The sequence below is a fragment of the Colossoma macropomum genome, unplaced genomic scaffold, assembly GCF_904425465.1.
Source record: "Colossoma macropomum unplaced genomic scaffold, Colossoma_macropomum, whole genome shotgun sequence".
Classification (NCBI taxonomy): Eukaryota; Metazoa; Chordata; class Actinopteri; order Characiformes; family Serrasalmidae; genus Colossoma; species Colossoma macropomum.
The window spans coordinates 23,198-45,807 of NW_023495088.1; the positions used below are offsets into that span (position 1 = coordinate 23,198).

At 39.4% G+C, this 22,610-nt stretch overlaps 1 protein-coding gene across 1 annotated transcript in view; it reads left to right on the top strand.

The window, feature by feature from the left end:
* Positions 1-22,610, top strand: part of LOC118800999 (mitogen-activated protein kinase kinase kinase 5-like) — a 68,389-nt gene that overhangs the window by 20,806 nt on the left and 24,973 nt on the right. Inside the window, exons 9-17 of the mRNA XM_036561170.1 lie at positions 1,403-1,562; positions 2,156-2,309; positions 4,515-4,622; positions 7,048-7,100; positions 12,523-12,618; positions 13,900-13,981; positions 19,769-19,902; positions 21,462-21,589; positions 21,675-21,811. Coding sequence (XP_036417063.1) covers positions 1,403-1,562; positions 2,156-2,309; positions 4,515-4,622; positions 7,048-7,100; positions 12,523-12,618; positions 13,900-13,981; positions 19,769-19,902; positions 21,462-21,589; positions 21,675-21,811 — 1,052 coding nt within the window. The remainder of the gene's footprint in view (positions 1-1,402; positions 1,563-2,155; positions 2,310-4,514; positions 4,623-7,047; positions 7,101-12,522; positions 12,619-13,899; positions 13,982-19,768; positions 19,903-21,461; positions 21,590-21,674; positions 21,812-22,610) is intronic.

Sequence of the window (22,610 nt, forward strand, 5' to 3'; positions counted from 1 at the left end):
ACACAGGTTCAGTGAGGGAATATAGGGCCCTAGAAACATAGGGCACTTTCCGACAAATTTCCCTGGGCAAATTAAGAGCCCTGGGAACAAAGCATTGCCCCCTAAAAAAGTCTGTGATAGTGACGAAGGTGTTAACAATGAAAAGCAGAGTGCCTTGTGCTTAATTTATGCTGAGAGTGTGTCCAGAATGTGAGGAACAGGACAGCCTGCTTCTGCCTCAGCGTGAGTGCATATCTGTATGTATCTGCAGTGCGTTTAGGAGTTGGGTTAGTGCAGGCAGCAGTGTGGATGCTGTTTTATGCTGCTCTGTGTCAAGCTGCTTTCGTTTACATGAGCAGTGTAGCAGGCGGCATTTTGGAAGCTGGTGATCAGCTAGCGGAATGACTAATATCAAACATCGTGTTTGAGGAGCTTAGCGTGGCCTCCAAGCGCAAACACAGGTTGGAAAGCCAAGGAGAGAAACTAAACGTGGGACGGGGAAGAATAGATGAATATGTAAACAGAAGTTAAGTCCAGGAAAAGAAAAAGAGGTTGAGTCCTCAGTAAGTGTGGGTGTGTATGTGTTTAGTTGGTGTTAACCACTTAAAAATGCAGGCGTATTGTTCAGCAGTTAATATTAAGACCTATTATTTAGTAATTACTATAAGTTATTCATTATAAAACAGGCAGTTTCAGTTCCAAAATCGATAGGCTGAGCCACACTCAGCTGTATATTATCATAGAATCAATACATCACATGAAGCTGTGTGTTACTGTGATTTTACCACGGTTAGGGTTGTTATTAGGCACAATGTGGCCTCTTGTGGTGTAATCGTATCTGTTGTGAAACTAATGTGTAAATTATGCAGTGTGGAACTAGACATGGCTGCTTAGAGTAGTACTCCAAGTGTGTAGGTTTGCAGTAGTCAGCAATGTGCATGCTTCTTTTTATATGTTTAACATATTTTCATCTTGCCATTGTGGGGTTTTACCTCATATAGTTGATATTTCATATATGACATATAATTACATTAATTACATAAATGTTCTTACATGTGGGCGTCATGAAAATTGAAGAACAGGGTAAAAGGGGGCTAACAAAATATGCAAACTCATAGTGACCCATAGTGACTTTTTAAAACTAATTTGATCTCCAGCTTTAAAAAGTTTTTTTTTTCAGTTATTTTCTTTTGACTTTCCTCTTCCTTATGTAAGTGGATTATTATCTTATCTAAACCCCTTCAGGAAATATCTCCTGAAAAATGAATACCTTGAACTTAATGGCTGTTTTGACTGGCAAATAAAAGAAATGAAGGGTGGTCCCTGACTTTTCGCAGTACTTTATGGGGCATAGTATTATTACATGTAGATACTCACATGTATATAATGCATATGGGTCATTTTGTATGTATGTGTGTTGTAGGTGTGAAGCTGAGCAGTCTGCTGGGGAAGAAGGGCAGTCTGGATAAGCTGCAGAGTTACTGGGACGTGGGATTCTTCCTGGGGGCCAGCATACTGGCCTGCGACAACACACGCGTCATACAGGCGTCTGAAAAGCTCTTCAAACTTAAAGCTCCCGTCTGGTACTTTTACCTACACATATGCATTTAGACACAATATTTGGTAAAACATCCTAGATCTACCACAGTCCTGTAAAGATGCTATTTCAGAGATATTTTGTCACAACAGTGATCATATATGTCAGCAGTCCAGGACACAAACACGTATGCATGCATGCGCTGCTGGAACACACCCACAAGCAATGATAAGCAGACAGAAATGCTTGGTCCTGATATGCTATACATTTCTATGAGCAACCATTCAAAACAAACAGAGCTAATCTTAATGCTTATTGTAATGCTTATGTAAGGCAAATATGAAATGTTTCCTGATGATTTAGGACTTTCTCTGAATGAGTAGTTGTCTTACTAACTCTATGTGGACCGAATGTCCTCACAGTAATGAGATAACATGATATTATGTACCTTTTTTGCTGGTTTTTACTTGAAAATCTGCTTTTTTCACCACAAATTTATTTTTGAGGACAACTAAGAGAGCAGAAAGATTACCTTTCAGTTAATAAGGTTAGGGTTAGGTGTAGGTGTAGTATTACTTGGCTACAATAATACAGGAGGCCTCACAAGCATAGTGAGACCAACGTATGTATGTGTTTCAGGTACCTCTGCTCATTGGTTGAGACCATTCTAATTTATCAACACTTTAAAAAGCCTTCCTCTGAGCCGCCGGGGACCAAACAGGAACTCATGGACTTCTGGATGGACTTTATGGTGGAGGCCACTAAAAAGGATGTGTCTTCTGTCCGCTTTCCTGTACGAATATGCACTCTGTCACTCACACATATACAAAATACATACATATAATAATACTGTGATATATACTGTATTATATACAACACGTGCAAAGTCAGAACCACCCTGACTTGTCCACCACAAAGCGGACAAGTCATTTTTCAGTGTCTAAAAAAACAGAAAACATATTTAGCCTCAACAACTAAATATAATAGATTTTTAATATTTATTGTGTCCACACTTTGCTTTTATTACATCAACCAATCTTTTTGGGAGAAAATCTGCAAACACCTCCAAAGTTCAGTCTTAGAACCTGGTTGCATTTTTTGGTTCTCACGATCCAAATAATCCCAAACACATTCAGACTCATCAGTCCATAAAACCACTTCACATTTCAGAAGTCCAGTTTTGGTGTTTTAGTGCAAATGTTCTTCTTTTTTGTCTATTTTTCCTTTTCAGTAGCAACTTCTTCTCAGCTATATATCCTTTCAGACCCACAGCATTGAGTTGTCTTCTCACAGTGGACTGTTTTAACTGGAAATGAAATAATCAAAAGGGTGGTGTCTGTCTGTTGAACATTACTGCATAAAATTCACTTTAAAAACATATCAGCATTGTTTTAAAAACGGCAGCGTCTTTCAGCTCCAAACCACTCCTACCTTAAAACCTGTTCTTTCACTTTTAATGATTTGGAGACTGTCATTCATGTTTCTTCTTACATCACATCTCGACTACTGTAACTCAAATTGTTTTACTGGATTGTACAGCACTTTTGTCAAAAGCTGGCATTTAAAAAAAAAATGTAAAGTTTTTTAAAAGTTTTATAAATACAACCCCAATTCCAAAAAAGTTGGGATGCTGTGTAAAATGTAAATGAATGTAAACAGGGATTTTTCTTTCATGATGCAGCAAAAGTTTTCTGTTGGTGAAAGGTCTGGACTGCAGGCAGGTCAGTTCAGCACCCGGACTCTTCTTCTGCAAAGCCATGCAGTTGTGATGGATGCAGTATGTGGTTTAGCATTGTCTTGCTGAAATATACAAGGCCTTCCCTAAAAGAGACACTGTCTGGATGGAGCATACGTTGCAAAAGCCTGTATATTTTGTTCAGCATTAATGGTGCCTTCACAGATGTGCAAGTCACCCATGCCATGTGCACTAATGCGCCCCCCCATACCATCAAGGATGCTGGCTTTCGAACTGTGTGCTAATAACAAGCTGGGAGGTCTTTAACCTGGAGGATGCAATGTACATTTCCAAAAAAATTTTCTAAGTTTGATTCATTGGACCACAGGACACTTTTCCACTTCGCCTCAGTGCATCTTAAATGAGCTTGGGCCCAGAGAAGACGGTGGCGTTTCTGGATCCTGTTTATATATGGCTTATTCTTTGCACGATACAGCTTTAACATGCATTTGTGGATTGCACAGCGAACTGCGTTCACAGACAATGATTTCTGGAAGTGTTTGTGAACCCACGCAGTGATTTCCAGTACAGAATCATGCCTGTTTTCAATGCAGTGCCGTCTGAGGGCCCGAAGATCACGAGCATCCATTATTGACCGTTGGCCTTGTCCCTTGCGTACAGGGATTTCTCCAGATTCTCTGAATCTTTTGATGATATTATGTACTGTAGATGGTGGGATATCCAAAGTCTTCGCAATTTTACGTTGAGTAACATTTTTCTGAAGTTGTTCCACAACTGTGTTCCAAAACACAGTTTTTTGCAGATTAGTGAACCTCTGCCCATCTTTACTTCTGAGAGTCTCTGCCTTTCTAAAAGGGTCTTTTTATACCCAGTCATGTGAGTTAGTTGCAAATTGCTCCTCCGTTTTTTATTAGTACCACTTACTTTTCCAGCCTTTTGTTGCCTCTGTCCAAACTTTTTTGAGATGCGTTGCTGCTATCAAGTTCTAAATGAGCTGATGTTTTTTTATGAAATGGTAGAATGTCTCATTTTCAACATCTGATATGTGTTCTCCGTTCTATTGTGAATAAAATAGGGGTCTATGTGATTCGCAAATCATTGCATTCTGTTTTTATTTACATTGATTTATATTTTACACAGCATCCCAACTTTTTTGGAAATAGGGTTGTACATATAACTTTACTACATATAAATTTATGAACTGTGTGAATATGATTTGATGACAATGTTTCAAGTTATTAATAATAAATAATCAGGTTTATCATGATAAAATTCATCTTTGGATATTTGTGATTATGGCAGGTTTTGATACTGGAGCCCACTAAAGTCTACCAGCCGTCTTACCTGACAATCAACAACGATGCAGAAGAGCACACTTTGTCCATTTGGCACGTGGCTCCTGATGACAAAGTAAGTGTTCATTCATTCATTCATTCATCCATCCTGTCACTTATTCACTTACTCGCTTGTTTACACACTCATTATCTCACTCACTCATTCAACCGTTTGTATATTCATTCAATCTGTCGATCAGTTACTCGTTCACTCACTCTTTTATTTATTTGTTCTGTCACCCATTCAGAATTCATTAATTCACTCACAGTATACACACAGTTAGTCTGGACACACAAAAATGAAGGAAACTCTTTTGTGAGTAGTAGGTCCAAACTTTTTAGTGGTGCTGCATTCGGGCATGTTTCTCCAAAGACGATGTGAGATGATGGTCATAGCTCAGGAGTGTTTGCTGCAGTACACACCTGTATGACATCACCCATCTGATTTATCACTGAATGGTCAGACCAGTTGCCTGCTGATATGACTGTGCTGGAATTGTGTCAGTGTGTGTGTGTGTGTGTGTGTGTGTGTGTTTGTGTGTGTGTGTGTCTGAAGGAAATAGACACTCAGTGGCCCTCGGTCAGTCTCATCAATGTCCTGTTTCTCTTGCTTCCTGTTAGTGACTCATTAGGTGTGAAGAGTCATAGTGTTAGTGCTTTCTCTCTCGCTCTTTCTGTTCTCTCTCTCTCTCTCTCTCATGGTTAATCTCACTGTCTCTTTCTCTGTCCCCTTCTCTCTCTCTCCTGCTCTTGCTGTTTCTCTCTCTATCACTAACTCTTTCTCTCCTTTTATCTCTTTCTCTTCTATTTTTTTCCTTCCCTCTCTGCTTTTCTGTCCCACTTTTTTCTATCTTCCTCTTTCTAACTGTGTCTCTCAGTTGCTTTTCTATCTCTTTTCCTCTCTCTATTGCTATATATTGCTATTGCTCTGTCACTCTCTCTTTTGTTCTGTTTCTCTGATTCTCTGTCTTGATCAGTCTCCCTCTCTGTATTTCTGTCTCTCTCTCTCTCTCTCTCTCTCTCTCTCTCTCTATCTCTCTAATTGCTATCCCTCTCTGTTTTCCTGTCTCTCTGTTGCTGTCTTTCTTCTGCTCTCTCACACTCTCTTAGCTGTTGTCTCTCTTATTTCCTCTCTTTTTTAACTGCTGTCTCTCTTTTTCTCTCACTCTATTGCTTTCTTTTCCTTTTTTCTCTCTCTTCTTGTTGCTATCTCTATCTTGCTGTATCTCCCTTTGTGTCTCTCTCTATTGCTGTCTCTCTATTTCTCTCTATCAGTCTCTTTTCCTCTCTCACTATTGCCATCTTTCTCTCTCGCCTTCTCTCTCTATCTTTCTGTTTCTCTCTACCTCTCTATTTCTCACTTAAGTTCTTTTTTCTCTTTGTTGCTTTCTCTCTGTCTCTCTATCTCTCTCTCTCTCTCTCTCTCTCTCTCTCTCTCTCTCAATTGCTATCTTCTCTCTTTTCCTGTCTCTCTTTTGCTCTTTCATTCTTATCTCTCTTTCTCACTCTCTCTCAGCTGCTGTGTCTCTTTTACTGTCTTTCTCAACTGCTGTCTCTCTCTTTTTCTCTCTCTATGGCTTTCTCTTTTCCTCTGTTTCCTCTCTTTTTCTGTCGCTGCCTCTGTCTTGCTCTATTTCTCTCTGTTTCTCTGTCTATCGCTGTCCCTCTGTTTCTCTTTATCACTCTCTTCCTTTTCCTCTCTCTAGTTATTGCCATCCCTCTCTATCTATCCATTTCTATGTCTCTCTACCTCTCTATTTCTCACTTAATTTCTTTCTCTCTCTGTCACTGTCTCACAGTTTCTCTCTCTGTTTCTCTCTAGTTTTCTGTCTTTCTCTCTCTCTCTCTCTCTCTCTCTCTCTCTCTCCCTCTTTCTTCTCTCTCTCTCTTTGTCTGTCTCTGTTTTCTTCCTCTTCTTCCTCTTCCTCATATCACTGTTTTCTATTTCTCTCTTGCTTCTTTCTCACTATCGCTATATGTCTGTTTCTCTCTCTTTCTCTCTCTGATCAGTTCAAGTTTGTTCAAGTTTTTATTGACATGACAAATTTACACCTGCATTGTCAAAGAACTGCAACAATTATCTGTGTATTAAAAGTAAATAAAAAAACAAAAATACAAAACTAAGATTGACATATAACAATACAACATTCAAGAAGAGAAAGTGTTAATTATCATTTAATAATATAAAAGTATATATAATAATAAAACAAAACCTATATGATATGTGTCTGCATATTATATACATTATATATATTACAGTATATAATAAGAGAGAAAAAAGTTAATTATTAAATATATTTATGTAATTAAGAAAGTCTCTCATTCTCTCTCTCCCTCTCTCACACACACAGATCAACATACTGTGAATAAGTTTTAACATGTTAAAACGTCTTTGTACATTATCACAGCAGTGTCTCTCTCTCCCTTTCTCTCTCTCTCTCTCTCTCTCTCTCTCTCTCTCTCTCTCCCTTTCTCTCTCTCTCTCTCTCTCTCTCCCTCAGAATAAGGGCATCCATGAGTGGAATTTCAGTGCAGCGTCTGTGCGGGGGGTGAGGTGAGTCACACCAACTTGAAAGTCCAAATGAGGCGGTGCTGAAACAGCCACTCCAACAGTAGCTCTGAATGTTCCAGCCTGACTGCTGCACTTTATAACCCACCAGCTGTGGTTCCCCCTTGGAGTTTAACATGTTAGATTGTTGAAGAATCAAATGTGTGCTGTTTTCCCACATACACCAAACGTAGTCAGTCAGCCAAGACGTGTTTGGTGTCTGGAGTTTGCTTGTTTGCTTTTGTGCTGTAGCTTCAAGGCTCATATAGCTAAGAGGTCATAGGAGCTTGAACCCCACCAATCAGCATTGTGAAAACTGCATACCTAAATCACGATTAGGTGTCAAGTTGTTATCTAATCTTAAGTAGACTTGTTTATGTGGTTTCTGACACGGTATGACATACTTTTGTCTATAAAATGGACAAAAGAAGCACGCTTGACTGATTGACTACATTTGGGATAAGTGGTCTGTTGGGTAAATGTATTTACTAAACTATCGCTTTAAATGGCCCATATGGGTTATTCTCCATTTGAAGAGGGAATTCAGGTGGATACATTTTTAAATCCCAAAACTGAATAATCTTAATATGTCCATTAACATCTCTTATCATATATGCAAAAAGGAGAGCTTAATTCCAAACATATTTTAAGTCACTGGTGTCACCATCACTGGGGTTACACCATATTCATACAACACCAGTGACTTAAAATATGTTTGGAATTAAGCTCTCCTTTTTACATTCTGGTTAAAACTGAGGATTTTGTGAATTGGCTGACTCATTGGTGGTCAGGTAACATTGTGCAACTATTTAAAAGCAGTAATAAAAATGATATACGGCATTATTTTGACAAAATTAATTCATTTTAATACTCAGCCATTAAAACACATAACACCATTGACACATAGAAGTTATGTGCTGCCTGAAAAACAAAATTATTAATAAATTAGTGAAATATAGTGAGCAAGTGTGGACTCGCCTTGAGATGCTTCCTCTCTGATGAGCCTCGACCCAAAGGAGCAGTTTAATAGTTGAAAATACTGTGTAAAAATGTAATATGAGTCCCAGTTACACCAGTGACCAAAATCTCTATGACAAAAGTATTTTTTAAATAAAATACATTTTGTTTAAATGCAGTATAACGTTAATGATGTGAAAAGTAAACATGAATCTGTTTTACACAAATTTTCTAAGTTAAACCTCTTAAAAATATTGTTTTATATTAAAAATGTTTTTTCAAGTGTTGAACATTGGTTTTGTGGCAAGCTATTTTACATACGTAGAGGGACTGTGAAACAGGATAAAAAAAGAAAAATCAGAGAAATGATAAGGGGAAAAGTATTAATTAATCTTAAGTCAACGTATAAATGTACATACCAACTTTTGGAGCTGTGCCTGATATTTTAAGCATCTTTTTAAGCCCTGCAACCTTTGTGACACGATTTCCTGCTGGAGAATGGAGAATGACCCATATGCTGTGCTTTTCTTGTGTTTTCTTGTATATTTTTCCCTCTGAGGTCTGCTTATAACATTTGTGCATTCTTATGAGCCAAGAACAGTCATACATTCATTTTTTCATGACCGTTTTCCAAAATTCTGTAGAATTAAACAGGCCATTTTTGTTTGTGATATATGTAAATGAGCTCTGTCCTGATTAGCTGTGCCTCATTCATAAAGCAATCTGGGCCGAAACACTCCTCTTCACCTTAACTTCAGTGTGAGTGGGCGGGGCCAACTGCACTCTGAATAGGTAGATGAATATAAATCTGACATCACAAAAACAATGGCTGGGCTGTAAATGGTGCATTTTGAAGGTTTAACTTCATGAATCTCTTTTACTTCAAAAAAGGCAAGTAAATTCAGTTTTCCATGATATGGGCCCTGTAAAGAGCGCTAAAGCAATGAGTTTCTGTGATGTTGTGGTCGTTAGTCATTAGTAAGCCTTCTTGCGAAGTAGTAAGTGTCCAGTGAGGATTAGTGCGGACTGATCAGAGAATGGCTTCAAGGCCAGCTGACTGACTGCTGCGCCGTGATTGGTCAAGACAGTTCCTGGGTTGCTAGGGAACATCTACTGCCAGCGCACTCACAATAGAGTTTTAGAGTGGAGATGTGTGCACACGGACACACATTCTGTCTCTCCCACTCTCATCATGGCACTAAATGAACAGTTGTTTAACACTCGAGCTGTCTAACTCATTCTCACCACCCATCACACACACACACACGCACGCACACACACACACACGCACGCACATACACACACGCACACACACACACACACACAAAAGGAAAGTCCCTGGAGTGAAGAGTGCATAGTGAGGCCTTTGTTGCTTAGTTCTGTATGTGTGTCTCTGTAGACAGAATTTTGGGGTATCTGACCTAAAACAGTGGCCTTGTGGGATCGAGACCTCGTCTACATGTATTGGAGTTTTTCTTTTTTCAAAACCAACAGTATTTTCAAAAATATTCCATCCACAAGAACTCAAAAACAGCTCAAAGATGCAGAGAATGCCACACCATACCCCATAAAATTTGTTCTTAAATGGCTCAAGACATTATGAGCGTGCATATTGTGCAAAATTTGAAGTATGAAGCTTAAGTAGAGACTTTCAGCAATGTTTACAACCATAGTAGGCTTGTCAGTTTAACCAGCAGGCCAGCAAACCTAATTCAGTATCTCACACAGATGCAGCGTCTGAATTCTGCCAGAAAATAAAAGCTTAAAAAAGCATAAAAGAAGCCACCTCTTGCTGCTGAGCTTTGTAAAAGCTCTTGTCTTTTTTGGTAAAGATATATAAATATATCCTAAAAAATGGACCACCAGATATGCACCAAAAATGCTTGGAATCCGATCTCTTTATATTAACTTGCATTAAAGTAAAAAAGTTTTTTGCCTTCTCCTTCAAAGTTGGCATTTTGAAGATCCTTTTTAAACAGTGATGACATGATATATACAGTCATTGGTTGGAACGTGCAACCACTGTTGCTCTCACCAGACGTCAGTAATAAAAACTGGAGACTACATTCATTATATGGAAATCTTTATGGAAATTTCAATCAGGTTTTCTTTCTAACCATAGTACCGAAACAGCATTGGCTCATGCTGTGAATGACCTCAGGCTTAGTGCTGATGCACAAAGTCCTTCTACTTTATTCTTATAGGATTTTAGTGCAGCTTTTGATACAGCTAATCACAAGATTCCAATCCACTTGAATACGGCCTCTCTGGCCCAGTTTTAGAATGGTTTAAATCATATTTAATTAATAGATGAGAGGTTCCCAACTTTCTCTAACTCACAGTCCACTCAACCAACCACAAAATCTTCCATGGCTCACAAGATTTTACCAACCAGGTCACTCAAAGTGCAATTAATCAATGTAGCCTGTCAGTTTTGCTTGATTTTATAATGTGACACGACATAATAAACAGTAAAAATAACTGAACATTTTCGAACTCACCTATTGAGTTGGCTAATGTTGTTTGGCAGCTACCAAATGCTGCATGACATGCTGAAGAAATGAAAGTTGTGAAAAGGGGCCTGGCTCAGTTCAGTAGATTTAGATGCATATTTGTTTAGCCTCCAGCTGACGGTGTCATTTGTTTGGCTTCAAAACTTTATTTAAAACAGTGATTTTCCATGCAGAATTTTCAAACAGCAGTAAATTAATTTGATGACGTGTAACTGAAAATATTCTGCACACCATAGGCAATTTTTTGAATGGTGAAAATGCAGTGTTATTTTATTAGCACTCTGTTTGATCGCTGTGGACTTTCGCTGGTAACAGGATTCACTTGTCCTCTGCTTTCTCATGGACGGAGTTCGCATCTCCAAAATCAGCTTAAAAGGAGTAACAAACATCCGAGCTGTATCCAAAATCTCCAGCTCCTGAATGAAATGGTCAAACTCTGCAAGCTCCTCTTACTTTTCCACATCGTCTGCCAGTTTTCTGAGGAGCAAAGATATCTTTGTCACCTGAAGGCATTCTGCCCTATCTGTGTTGCGGCGTGATGAGGCTCGGTACTCACAGCTGTGTTTTTCTTGGTTTTGGTTTGTTCTTGGATCCTGCAGTTCTCTGAGATACAGTGGCTGTTTCACTTGTAGGTGGTCCAGCCTTGTGATCCATTCTTTTTTTTTAAAAAAAAGAACTATTAATCCATGATGGATGAATTTCATACGAATGAAAAGAGAAACATTTTACTTTGCCTTGCACTGAAAATGTAAACATAGCTTTGTAAACATTTGGCATTTTTCCAGACTAATGAATGAGGTCCACTAAAATATGATGTTCTATTTTTGCAAATAATTAGTCATATTTTAAATAACACTTGGTTAAATATATATATGTTTAAAAGAAAAATGTCTGCAGCCCTCTAGCAGTACCACTGCCACAGTAACATTTCATTTCTTGAGTCCCACAAGGTTCTGTTTTAGGGTTTTTGCTTTTTTCTTTATACTTGTTACCTCTATGTGATATTATCAGGAAGCATGGCAATAATATCACCCATGTTTCGAAAGAACTGCCCTGGCTGCCTCTATCTTTCAGGATAAAGTTGTTTTTTTAAGACTCTAAATGACCTTAAATCACCCGCTTACAGCACGGAATGTCTGCCTGTTTGTATTCCATTACGGATCTTAGATCTGCAGATACTGACCTTTTACTAATACCTTCTGTTAAATACAGAAAATGTGGAGAGATTCTTTCAGTTATTCTGCTTCTAAACTGTGGAACTCAATTCCAACTTTTATTAGTCAGTCAAGCTCAGTGCACACTTTTAAGAAACATTTGAAAACGTATCTCTTTATTTTAGCGTTTAATTAAAATTCTACGTCTCTTTGGTATTTATATTTTTAATTTGATCTGTGTCATGGCTTTATAAGATTTTAAATGAATACTCATAGTTTCTTTTATTACTGTCAAGCTTTATCACTTGTCTGTAAAGCTGCCGCTGGTAGAAAAATTGCTCTATAAATTCTAATTATAATACTAATAATTATTATTATGATTACTATGCAGGATGTTGTAAGGCAAAATAGTCCTTCAAAGAAACGTTAACTTGTCATTTTGGACAGTAAATCTTGTAAATAGTAAATATTTGTGTTGTAGACATTGTGACTCCTGGTTCCTATCACCCGCACTGCAAATAAATCGATAAATCTGAGTCTGTAAGTTTCTCTTCAGTGAAGCATTTCACAACAAATCGGTCTGAAGGACTTTATTTACATCTTGACTACGGAAAAAAAAATAGTGGAATTCCCCTTTAAAGAAGACTAGAAGTGGCTTATAAGGCTGCAACAGCTGTTTTTAAAGACAGCATTAAAAAGTTACAGGTCATAAAGAAGTAAGGGATGAGGCTGGTTGTTTATAGATAAATACCTCTCTCTCTCCCTCTCCCTCTCTCTCTCTCACACGCTCTTTCTCCATCACAGCATTTCCAAGTTTGATGAGCGCAGCTCCTTCCTCTATGTGTTGAACAACTCTGAAGACTTCCAGATTTACTTCTGCACTGAGATGCACTGCAAAAGGTGTGTGTGGGTGCCTGTATATCATCGCTGTCAATGTCAGAACCTCCTAACTGCATTTATTCAGGACGTAAGGCCAGCTGCTCTTTATATTGTCCTGAAGGGGTCAATAGAAATGATCTGAAATGACTTACTACATTAACGTACAAACGTACATACGCGAGTCTCTTTTACCGTTTTGGAGATTGGTTTCCAACAGCTGCAGTATGTGTGAATAGACAGAGTTTGTTTTTCTTTGCAAATTGACCAAAAAACAGAACAGAAAAAGTGCTTGTAGAGCTGAGAGTGTCATTTAAGCCCATTTTGGTATGAGGAAGTAAGGCTACATTCGCACAGCAGGTAAAAGTGGCCCAAATCTTACCAAATCTGATTTTGCTGTTTGGCTGTTAACAATATCTTTTAAATGTGAACGCTATGCAACATCAGTCTGAACAGATCAGCTCTTAAACTGACCCACATGCGCAAAAGAACAATGCTTCATGCTGCTTCATGTGGCTCATCCAGAGGTAAACAATCACGACTGCCAATAAACACCAGTCGCCCCCGGAGTTTTCAGTTTCACCTTCGCCAGCATCACAGGAGCCGTCATCAAGCTTCATTGACTGACAGCTCGGCTCATCATCCAGAATGTGGTTGAGCTCGCCGTAAAAAGGTCACAGTCACTTCTTTGGTTCATGTCCTTAGATTCTTTACACTTCACTGTCAGACTTTTAACTGTGTTTAACTGAACCCGGAGGCTTTTGGATATGTCTCTTCTAGTTTTTTGTACAGAAACATCACCTCAGTCTCAGCAGCGCAGAATGATGAATGTCGAGTTGGATTGGCGTTAAAGTCGCATGAGTTCAGATCTGGCTGTTCAGAGTCGCATTGCCGCATATCGGATATGTATCGGATTTCAATACCACATATGAAAGTGTCTTAAATCGGAATCGAAAATGTCAGATTCAGTGTGTTTTTTGACATACAGACTACACATCTGTGTCACATATGAAGAAAAAGATCAGATTTGGGCCACTTTAACCTGCTGTGTGAACACAGCCTAAGTTCTCATCTTCAGATGCTCTTTCAAGTACAATAATTGCATGTTTGTTCTCCAGCTCTCCATACTCCCAGTCAAATTGCATGCTTTGTTGATTTTCTAAGTTGAAATAAGTGAACATTTTCTCTACAAAGATCATACTTAATTATACATTCTTCTGCAAATTTTAGTTCTATTTATTGAATATAAAATGTGTCGTAACTTCTATGTATGTGTGTGCGTTTTACTTTGTGTGTGTTCTGCAGGTTCTGTGAGCTGGTGAACAGTATGACGGAGGAAGCGTGGCGGGTTCAGGATGAGGCAGAGTGTGATTCGGAGGCTTTAGAGGTACACACACATGCATAATATTGGATGACTGCGATGCACTCAAATGCTGAAATAGAGTAACGTCATCCTTAAATGTGAAGTGTTCTTAATTTACATCATTTTTTTTTATCCTATATGTAGTCGTTCCAAAAAGTTTGCTTTTTTTAGTTTTATTCTGGATTTGTGAGGAGAGTGTGGCTAGAAGGTATTAAATGTGCTATTTAGCATTGTGCAAACTGCATATTCACATCATCACACCTCAAACTGTGCAGAGTTGTTAAGTAATCTCAGAGGTTTCTGACGCTGTATGACACAAAGTTATCTATCAAAATAGATAGATGTATTGAAAAATTTAAAGTTTTGGTGATGCTGTTTTTCGCTATGCAATGTACTTTTGTAGTATTTCTTGTTTTGCTAAAATATCGCAGTCATTTAGAATGGTTTGATGTGAAATTGTTCATTGCAAAGAACTTACCAACTCAGATTTCTTTACAATGGTGGTGACAGGAACCATATAGCCATTTTGTTTGGTATCCAGAATGAAGGGTGGACCAACGTGTCTTCTGAGTTCATATCTCAACATACAACATACATGAAATAATAATAATAATAATAATAATAATAATAGTAATGATAATAATATGAATTTAGAAGCATTAAACTCTTCAGACAGCTGGTTACTATCACCACAATTGACTTCATTTCACATTAAATCACTCTGAATGATCTTGTTTACAGCTTACCATTCTCTGATCTCTGGGTTCAAAAAACTCCAATGGAAAAAGTACATTTTAAAGAGATTCAAGGCCTAAAATGAACTCTATTCACTGAAAGTGCCTAAAGCTTTCCATCTAAATTGTGTCTGTACTTGTGTTTGTTTGGGGGCTATAAGTTTTCATAACATGTTAGCTACATTAGTCTTGTAGCTCCAGTGCAAAAATAAAAAGCAGACCTCAGATACCAAACATGTCTTGGCTGATCAGCTACATTTGGTGTAAGGATGAAAATATGATTTTTGTAACACTCCAAAACTAATCAGACACTCGTGGATAACAACAGAACAGTTGACTTTAATCACAGTAGGGTTTGCCAAAAAGTGGTATAAAAACAGGCCAAGGTCAAAACAGAGAGAGCGAGTACACGGTGCATTGAGAGAAGCAAAAGAGTAGTCAAAAACAGGTCCAGGTGAAAAGCCAAAAACAGCGTCCAAAAACCAGCAAAGAAAATCAAAAGTGAAAAGCCAAAGACCGAGTCGCATAAACAAAGGGGGTCAAAACACAGAGAAATGAGACTCGGTATAACACAGGTATAACACTCAGTGTGCACCATGATACAGGGCAATACTTTGCAACAAGTGATGAGAACTAACCAGTGTTTATAAACTGAAACTGAGGTTAGGAACAGATGTAAACAATCAGTATTCTTGTGATGTGGAATGAAGGAGTAGATAGATGGAGGTTGTAGCTGTGGGCATCATCTGATCTCTCTCGGAATCCTGGGAGATGAAGTTCATAGACTTAACAGAGCTGGCCAGGGAGATGTCAAGTGTTTCATTTACAGTATTTGTATTCATGTAGGGAAAATGAAGTGATTTGGCTCTGTAACTGCGCTATATTTTTCATTTTTGAGGACAAGCAAAAGTCAGAACTGAAGTGCTACATGCAGTAAATGTGGTGTTTAAGCCAAACTACCTGCTATCCAAACAGTCGTTTAGCCTCTTTCCTTTAAACACCACATTTACTGCATGTATTGCTTCAGTTTTTTGTCTAGTTTTCCTACATGAAATGTTCTTTACTTGAAGCCGTGGCAAAACTGACACCACTGTGAGCTACATGAGACCTACACTGCGGTAAAACTGTGCATGACTGTAACTTACAAATCCAAGTCGCGAGTCAGTTAACATGCGTTTGAGATGCTGACTCCAGTCCCCATCTCTGCTACTTGCCCAACTCCAAAGAAGGTAGGACAGTAAAATGTGAAACGCTAATAAAAACAGGAAGCAGTGATTGGTAAATTCCGTTTGACCTGTATTTGAATAAAACCAAAACAAAATTAGATTTTTTTACCTTATGAACTTCATTGTAGTTTTATAAATACACGCTTATTTCCTTGATGTCCCTGAAAAATATCCCTTGATATCCCTGAAAAAGATGGCGTCTAAAAGGCAGCAGATGTTGCTTCAAAATATCTTTCAGCATTAAATATGTTTTCACCATGTACCAGTGGTACTGATGTACCAGTTATGCAGTAAACCTCCCCCGATACCTTGACAGACATTGGCTTTTGAACTTTACACTGGTAACAATCTAAATGCTCCTGTATTTCTTTGACCTAGCGTACCCAAGTATGATTACATCACGTCTTCTACAATTGGTCTTAAATTGCCCCGTCCCAACTTGAAACATGTTGTAGGCATTCATTTCAGAATGACCATATATTTACTAGAAAAGTAGGTTTAAAAATTTTAAATACAAAGGGGACTTACAAATCACGGTACTGTCCCAGCTTTTTTGGAACTGGGTTTGTATAAGTGACTTTTAAGGCTTACTCGGGTGTTTGTGAGGGCTTGTAGTGTGAAAATATCTTCAAAAACATAGTAAAACATGAAATAAAAAGCACAATATAGACATGACACTATCAGAAATGATCTCAAACAAGAGTGTTGTTACTTCCCTCTCACTTTTTATGGTCACGCCAGTTCTAAATGGCTGTTTTGTCTGGTTGTTGAAAGAATCTCAGTGCACCTGTCTGCGGTTCTACAGTGTAAATTCCACCTGCTGCACACGGCGCCTGTGTCTCGGCGTGCTTAAATAGGACGCAGGTAATAATTACCCAATGATGATGAGTCAGCGCTATTCTTCTTTTGCTGGAATGACCCAGTTCCTATCGGGTTTCGGAAAGAGCGTTTGAACTGTACAAAACAAGCACACGCAATCACCTCTGTTTGTGAATTTGATGTGTTTTTGTACACGTGCCTGGAGTGCGAGCCTGTAGAAACTTGCCCCGGTGTTCTGTTCTCTGTAACTGTGTGGGCAGAGGCAGTTTCTGTGTTTAACCTGCTGTAGGTTCATATTTCTTGAATTCTCGTCTAGTTGTTGAAATTGCATGTTGTTTACGTAGCTTGTTCATTTGTTTTCCCTTTGTGTGTATGCTTGTAGTGCTGTAACACCCTGAAAACATGCAAAATATGACGACTTTTTTTTCTGCTTATCCTCAGAACTTTACATGTTAGAGAAATATGATTTTACTTATACATAAGTAGAGATATCCAGATCCAACCAGAAAGATTGGTAGTACAGCTTATCAAGGCATACTTTAAGGCAGCGTTGCCCAATCTTGGTCCTGGAGATCCACCACCCAGGAGAGTTTAGCTCCATCCCTATTCTAACACACCTGATCCAGGCCTTCAGGAGCATCTGAATATTAGAGCCAGGTGTGTTGGATCTAATCTCTCCAGGACCAGGATTGGGAACCCCTGCTTTAAGAGAAAGAGGTTAACAAAGACTTTTAACTGCAGCTTTGTTCAGGCTTAGGTGCTCCACCCACATGTGCACGATAAGCTGGCCACAACTTTTGTTGGTTGCATTCTGATTGGCTATCTACATAGCCATGCATATGCACCTCCATGCAGTCGGGTTCATTAGTCCGATGGGAAACACGATTGCAAGTAGATTTTTTTAGTCCAGTTGTTTAGTTAACAGTAACCTTATACATGTAGGAAAAAAGGAAATATCTCGAGACTCTAGGGTCTGAGTTTGAGTCGAGTCTCGAGACTCAAGGGTCTGAGTTTGAGTCGAGTCTTGAGACTCTAGGGTCTGAGTTTGAGTCGAATCTTGAGACTCTAGGGTCTGAGTTTGAGTTGAGTCTCGGGACTCAAGGGTCTGAGTTTGAGTCGAGACTCAAGGGTCTGAGTTTGAGTCAACTCTCAAGACTCAAGGGTCTGAGATTGAGTTGAGTCTCGAGAGTCAAGGGTCTGAGTTTGAGTCGAGTCTCAAGACTCAAGGGTCTCAGTTTGAGTCAAGTCTCAAGACTCAAGGGTCTGAGTTTGAGTCGAGTCTCGGGACTCAAGGGTCTGAGTTTGAGTCGAGTCTTGAGACTCTAGGGTCTGAGTTTGAGTCGAGACTCAAGGGTCTGAGTTTGAGTCAACTCTCAAGACTCAAGGGTCTGAGATTGAGTCGAGTCTCGAGAGTCAAGGGTCTGAGTTTGAGTCGAGTCTCAAGACTCAAGGGTCTGAGTTTGAGTCGAGTCTTGAGACTCTAGGGTCTGAGTTTGAGGCGAATCTCGGGACTCAAGGGTCTGAGTTTGAGTCGAGCCTCGAGACTCAAGGGTCTCAGTTTGAGTCAAGTCTCAAGACTCTAGGGTCTGAGTTTGAGTCGAGTCTCGGGACTCAAGGGTCTGAGTTTGAGTCGAGTCTTGAGACTCTAGGGTCTGAGTTTGAGGCGAATCTCGGGACTCAAGGGTCTGAGTTTGAGTCGAGCCTCGAGACTCAAGGGTCTCAGTTTGAGTCAAGTCTCAAGACTCTAGGGTCTGAGTTTGAGTTGAGTCTCGGGACTCAAGGGTCTGAGTTTGAGTCGAGTCTTGGGACTCTAGGGTCTGAGTTTGAGTCGAATCTCGAGTTTTTAGTAGAGAATGTTAGTTTCGTTTCATAATTAGCTGCAGGAATTGCGTTGTACAAAAGTAAACCGCTGCTAAAGATAAGGTTCAACACAGCTTCAAATAATGAGCCTTTTATTATGAAAAACTGTCCGTTTGAAAGACAACACTGGAGCGCTACACGCAGTAAAGGTGGTATTTAAAGGAAAGAAAAGGAAAGAACTTGAAACGGTTGATTAGTCTGTTGTTTGTATCCAAGTATGCAGTAGACAGTCAGCCTAATAGTGACTCCAACTAAACTTTGAGCGTGTTTTAAAAGAATGTGATCTGTACTTGCTAAAACTAGATGAACCGTTGGCCACAACTTTTGGGATTTTGCCGGTTGCATTCTGATTGGCTGTGCACATGTGCAGCGGAGTTCATTTGTCCATTGGGACTAATGAACACGTTAGGAAGTAGTTATCCACTGTGTAAATGTACACACTTTGCCTGCCATAACTTCGTCTTCCCTCTGGCTAATTCCTTCCCAATACTTATTGAGACTAGATTTAAGATGTACCTACATGACCTGCAATGCAAACTGACCAAGTTAAGACCACCTCAGACTGGACATGCCGCATGTCACAGTGAAAGTGCCGATAAACGCTTTTCTTTCATCACAGTTTTCAATCACAATAGAAAACTTTAATCACAATTTACTGAGTTTTTCACATTTGGTAACCTGGTGTCATCGACATTTGGCATTTTGTGATCTCGTTCTGGGTTTAATTGGATGCAGTAATAGCGGAATGTTGAGTGTGACTGTATTATTAACAAAAATACACATATCATATGGGGTTCAGTATTAGTCTGTTCTCATAATTAAATGTCTTAGCAAGTGAAATCATCTTAAGTCTAGTCTAAATATGTAAAGTTTCTCTTTTTATGATGGTTGTAGGTATACTATAAGGTATTTTACATATTTCTTGATGTGTCATACTTGTTTTAAGTACTTTTATTAAGAAGAATTAGCTCATTATATTGACAGATAATTTTGCATATTTCTTAAAATAAGCAAAATTTTCTCATTAGGTCATTTTATTTAACAAAATAAAAAAAATACTTTTTTTGACTGTATTATGATAATTTAACTTGCTAAGATATCTTATTTTACAGTGTATGAAGTCAGCCCGATCAGGACAGTACAATAACACAATACTGTATATCTTTCTGCAGTACGATTACGAGTATGACGAGCATGGAGAGAGGGTGGTTCTGGGAAAAGGCACCTTCGGGATCGTCTATGCGGGTCGTGACCTCAGCAACCAGGTCCGTCTGGCCATCAAGGAGATTCCTGAGCGGGACAGCAGGTACTCACACGTGTTTGACCCAGTTACGGGAACCTGAGCACGCTCATGTGTGCATTTGTGTGTCATGTAAGTGGAGTTGGAGCAGAACGGGGAGGATCCCGGTGGTGTTTTGTTGCTCAGCGGGCGTGTGGACCTCCTCCAGAAAAAAACGCTGAGTCACGGTTTCACTGAAGTGTAAACGCGGCCAACGGAGAGTCGCCTCGGCTGGCTTTCATCTGCTCTGCCATAATGAGAGCGGCCACACTGCGACTGTGACTAATCAGCAGAGTGAGGGTTACATGCGATTATGCAGCTTTCCAGAGTTCTCCACTCTTCACACACACTCACACACACTCACACACACCTGTCAAACACTCATAGATTGTGTAACCTTTCTGCCACTGTTATATAAGTACTTCCTGTGTGAGGTAATAAAGTGGACAATTATCTAAAGTGCTCTTATGAGTACAGCAGTGGTCTCTCTCTCTCTCTCTCTCTCTCTCTCTCTCTCTCTCTCTCTCCTCTCTCTCTCTCTCTCTCTTCTCTCTCTCTCTCTCTCTCTTTCTATCTGTCTCTAACTCTCTCTATCTGTATTCTCCCCATCCATTGTTCTTTTTGTGTGCTTCTCATCTAGCTCTCTTTGTGTACCTGTCTCTCTCTCTGTATCTGTCTTTCTCTATATATCTGTCTCTGGCTCTGTATCTCTCTGTCAGTCTTTCTGTTTCTGTCTCTCTCGCTCTCTTTGTATCTCTCTCTCTGTTGCTATATCTGTCTCTTGCTTGTGTACTTGTCTGTCTGTCTCTCTCTCTCTTTCTCCCTCTCTCTCTCAATCTCTCATATATATATATGAGATATATATGTGTGTGTGTGTGTGTGTGTGCCTGTCTCTGTCTGTCTGTATCTGTTTATCTTTTGCTCTCTCTCTTTCTCTCTCTCTCTTTCTCTCCCTACCTCTATCTTGGCATGATTGCGTGCCAGTTGGTTTGCCAGGGCGAGCGACAGGGAGGGAGTGAGGGAGGGTAGCATAGCAACAGCTGCACACTGGTGTCCTCCTTTCTCCCTGCTTGTGATGGTGATGAGGGGATTTATTCAAAGTGCTGCTTGTCTAAAGACTCCCACAGACAGCAGCTTCTGCAACAGGAAGACTCTTATCTCCTCCACTTTGAAAGCCGCCACCGCCCCCCCCCCGGAAAACCCTATACTGTGCCTCTGTGGTGTGTGTCACCCAAGAGAAAGCTGCAGTAAAATGTTCTTATCAAAATGTACATCAGATAAAGACTTTCCTTTAACACCCCCACCCCAAGTGAGCTTGTGAACACATGCCTTTCAAAATGCATTAGTTACAACTAACATTTAAATTTTTTAAATGTAAATGAGAATGTTTTCTTTACTGGTTTACCATAACCTAACATGTTTAAGACTAAACAGATTTATTTGCAGAAAATAATATCATATTAAAATATACTGAAGGCTCATTATTTGAAGCTGTATTGAACCTGCACAGCTGCGAGCTGCAGGAGAATGGAATAACAGTAAAACTGTCAGGAAAAGTCACACAGTCATGCTTGCTGTGTTTGTAGATACTCGCAGCCCCTGCATGAGGAGATAGCCCTGCACAAGCACCTGAAGCATAAAAACATCGTGCAATACCTGGGCTCCATCAGTGAGAACGGCTTCATCAAGATCTTCATGGAGCAGGTGCCTGGAGGTGAGACAAATCTAAAATGGCTAAACATGCCTTGGATTCGAATTCTTGTGTTATTCATCGCTTGCGTGTGTGATTATTAATGCAGGCAGCCTGTCAGCACTACTGAGATCCAAATGGGGACCACTGAAAAACAACGAGCCGACCATTGGATTCTACACCAAACAGATCCTGGAGGGGCTCAAATACCTGCATGACAACCAGATCGCTCACCGGGACATCAAGGTAACAGTCACACTTTCATTTAAAGTGATAGGTTGGCAAAACAAATCAGATGTATAGTTTTTTGTGCATAACCATAAATGTAGTTGATCAACCAAGAGTAGATGTCAAGCCATATTTGCTGTCCACAGTTGGCTTTAGTTTTGCACCAGAGCTACAAGGCTAATGCAGCTAACAAGTAGCAGAGGTGTTTACCCCAAATTTAACATGACGCAAACTGCATTCCTAAATCATAACACACTTATCTCAAGCCTCACGTAGCTGTGTGTCATGCAGTGTCAGAAACAACATAAGCAAGTGTATCGTAGATTACACAACTCAGTGTAGTTTGAGGCAAGTGTGCATATTAGCTTTCTTTACTTCTTAACTACATTAGCCTCGTAGCTCCAGTGGAAAACTAAAGAATCAAACTTGAGACACCAACCATGACTTGTCTTGGTGATTGACATGTGGTAAAGGGAAACTGTATGTCTGACATTTGGCAGTGCTCCACAGCCAGCTTCTTGAGATGTTCAGTGTTTTGAAGGTTGATGTGTTTGAGTTGTTGAGTTGTTTTATTGAGTCTAGATGTAACCACAGGGATACAACATCATAATTATAAAAATTATTATAATACATTTAATTTAAATAGCAACTTTCTCAAACTCGAGGACGTTTTTCAGTTCCAAATAACTGCAACAAAACATACACACCAACAGTTCCACAGCTTGCATGAAGAAGAACTCTCCAACTGTGATGTATAGTTCCCTGGCACATGACTCAATCAGACTCCATCACACAGACTCTATCATGGTGAAAAATC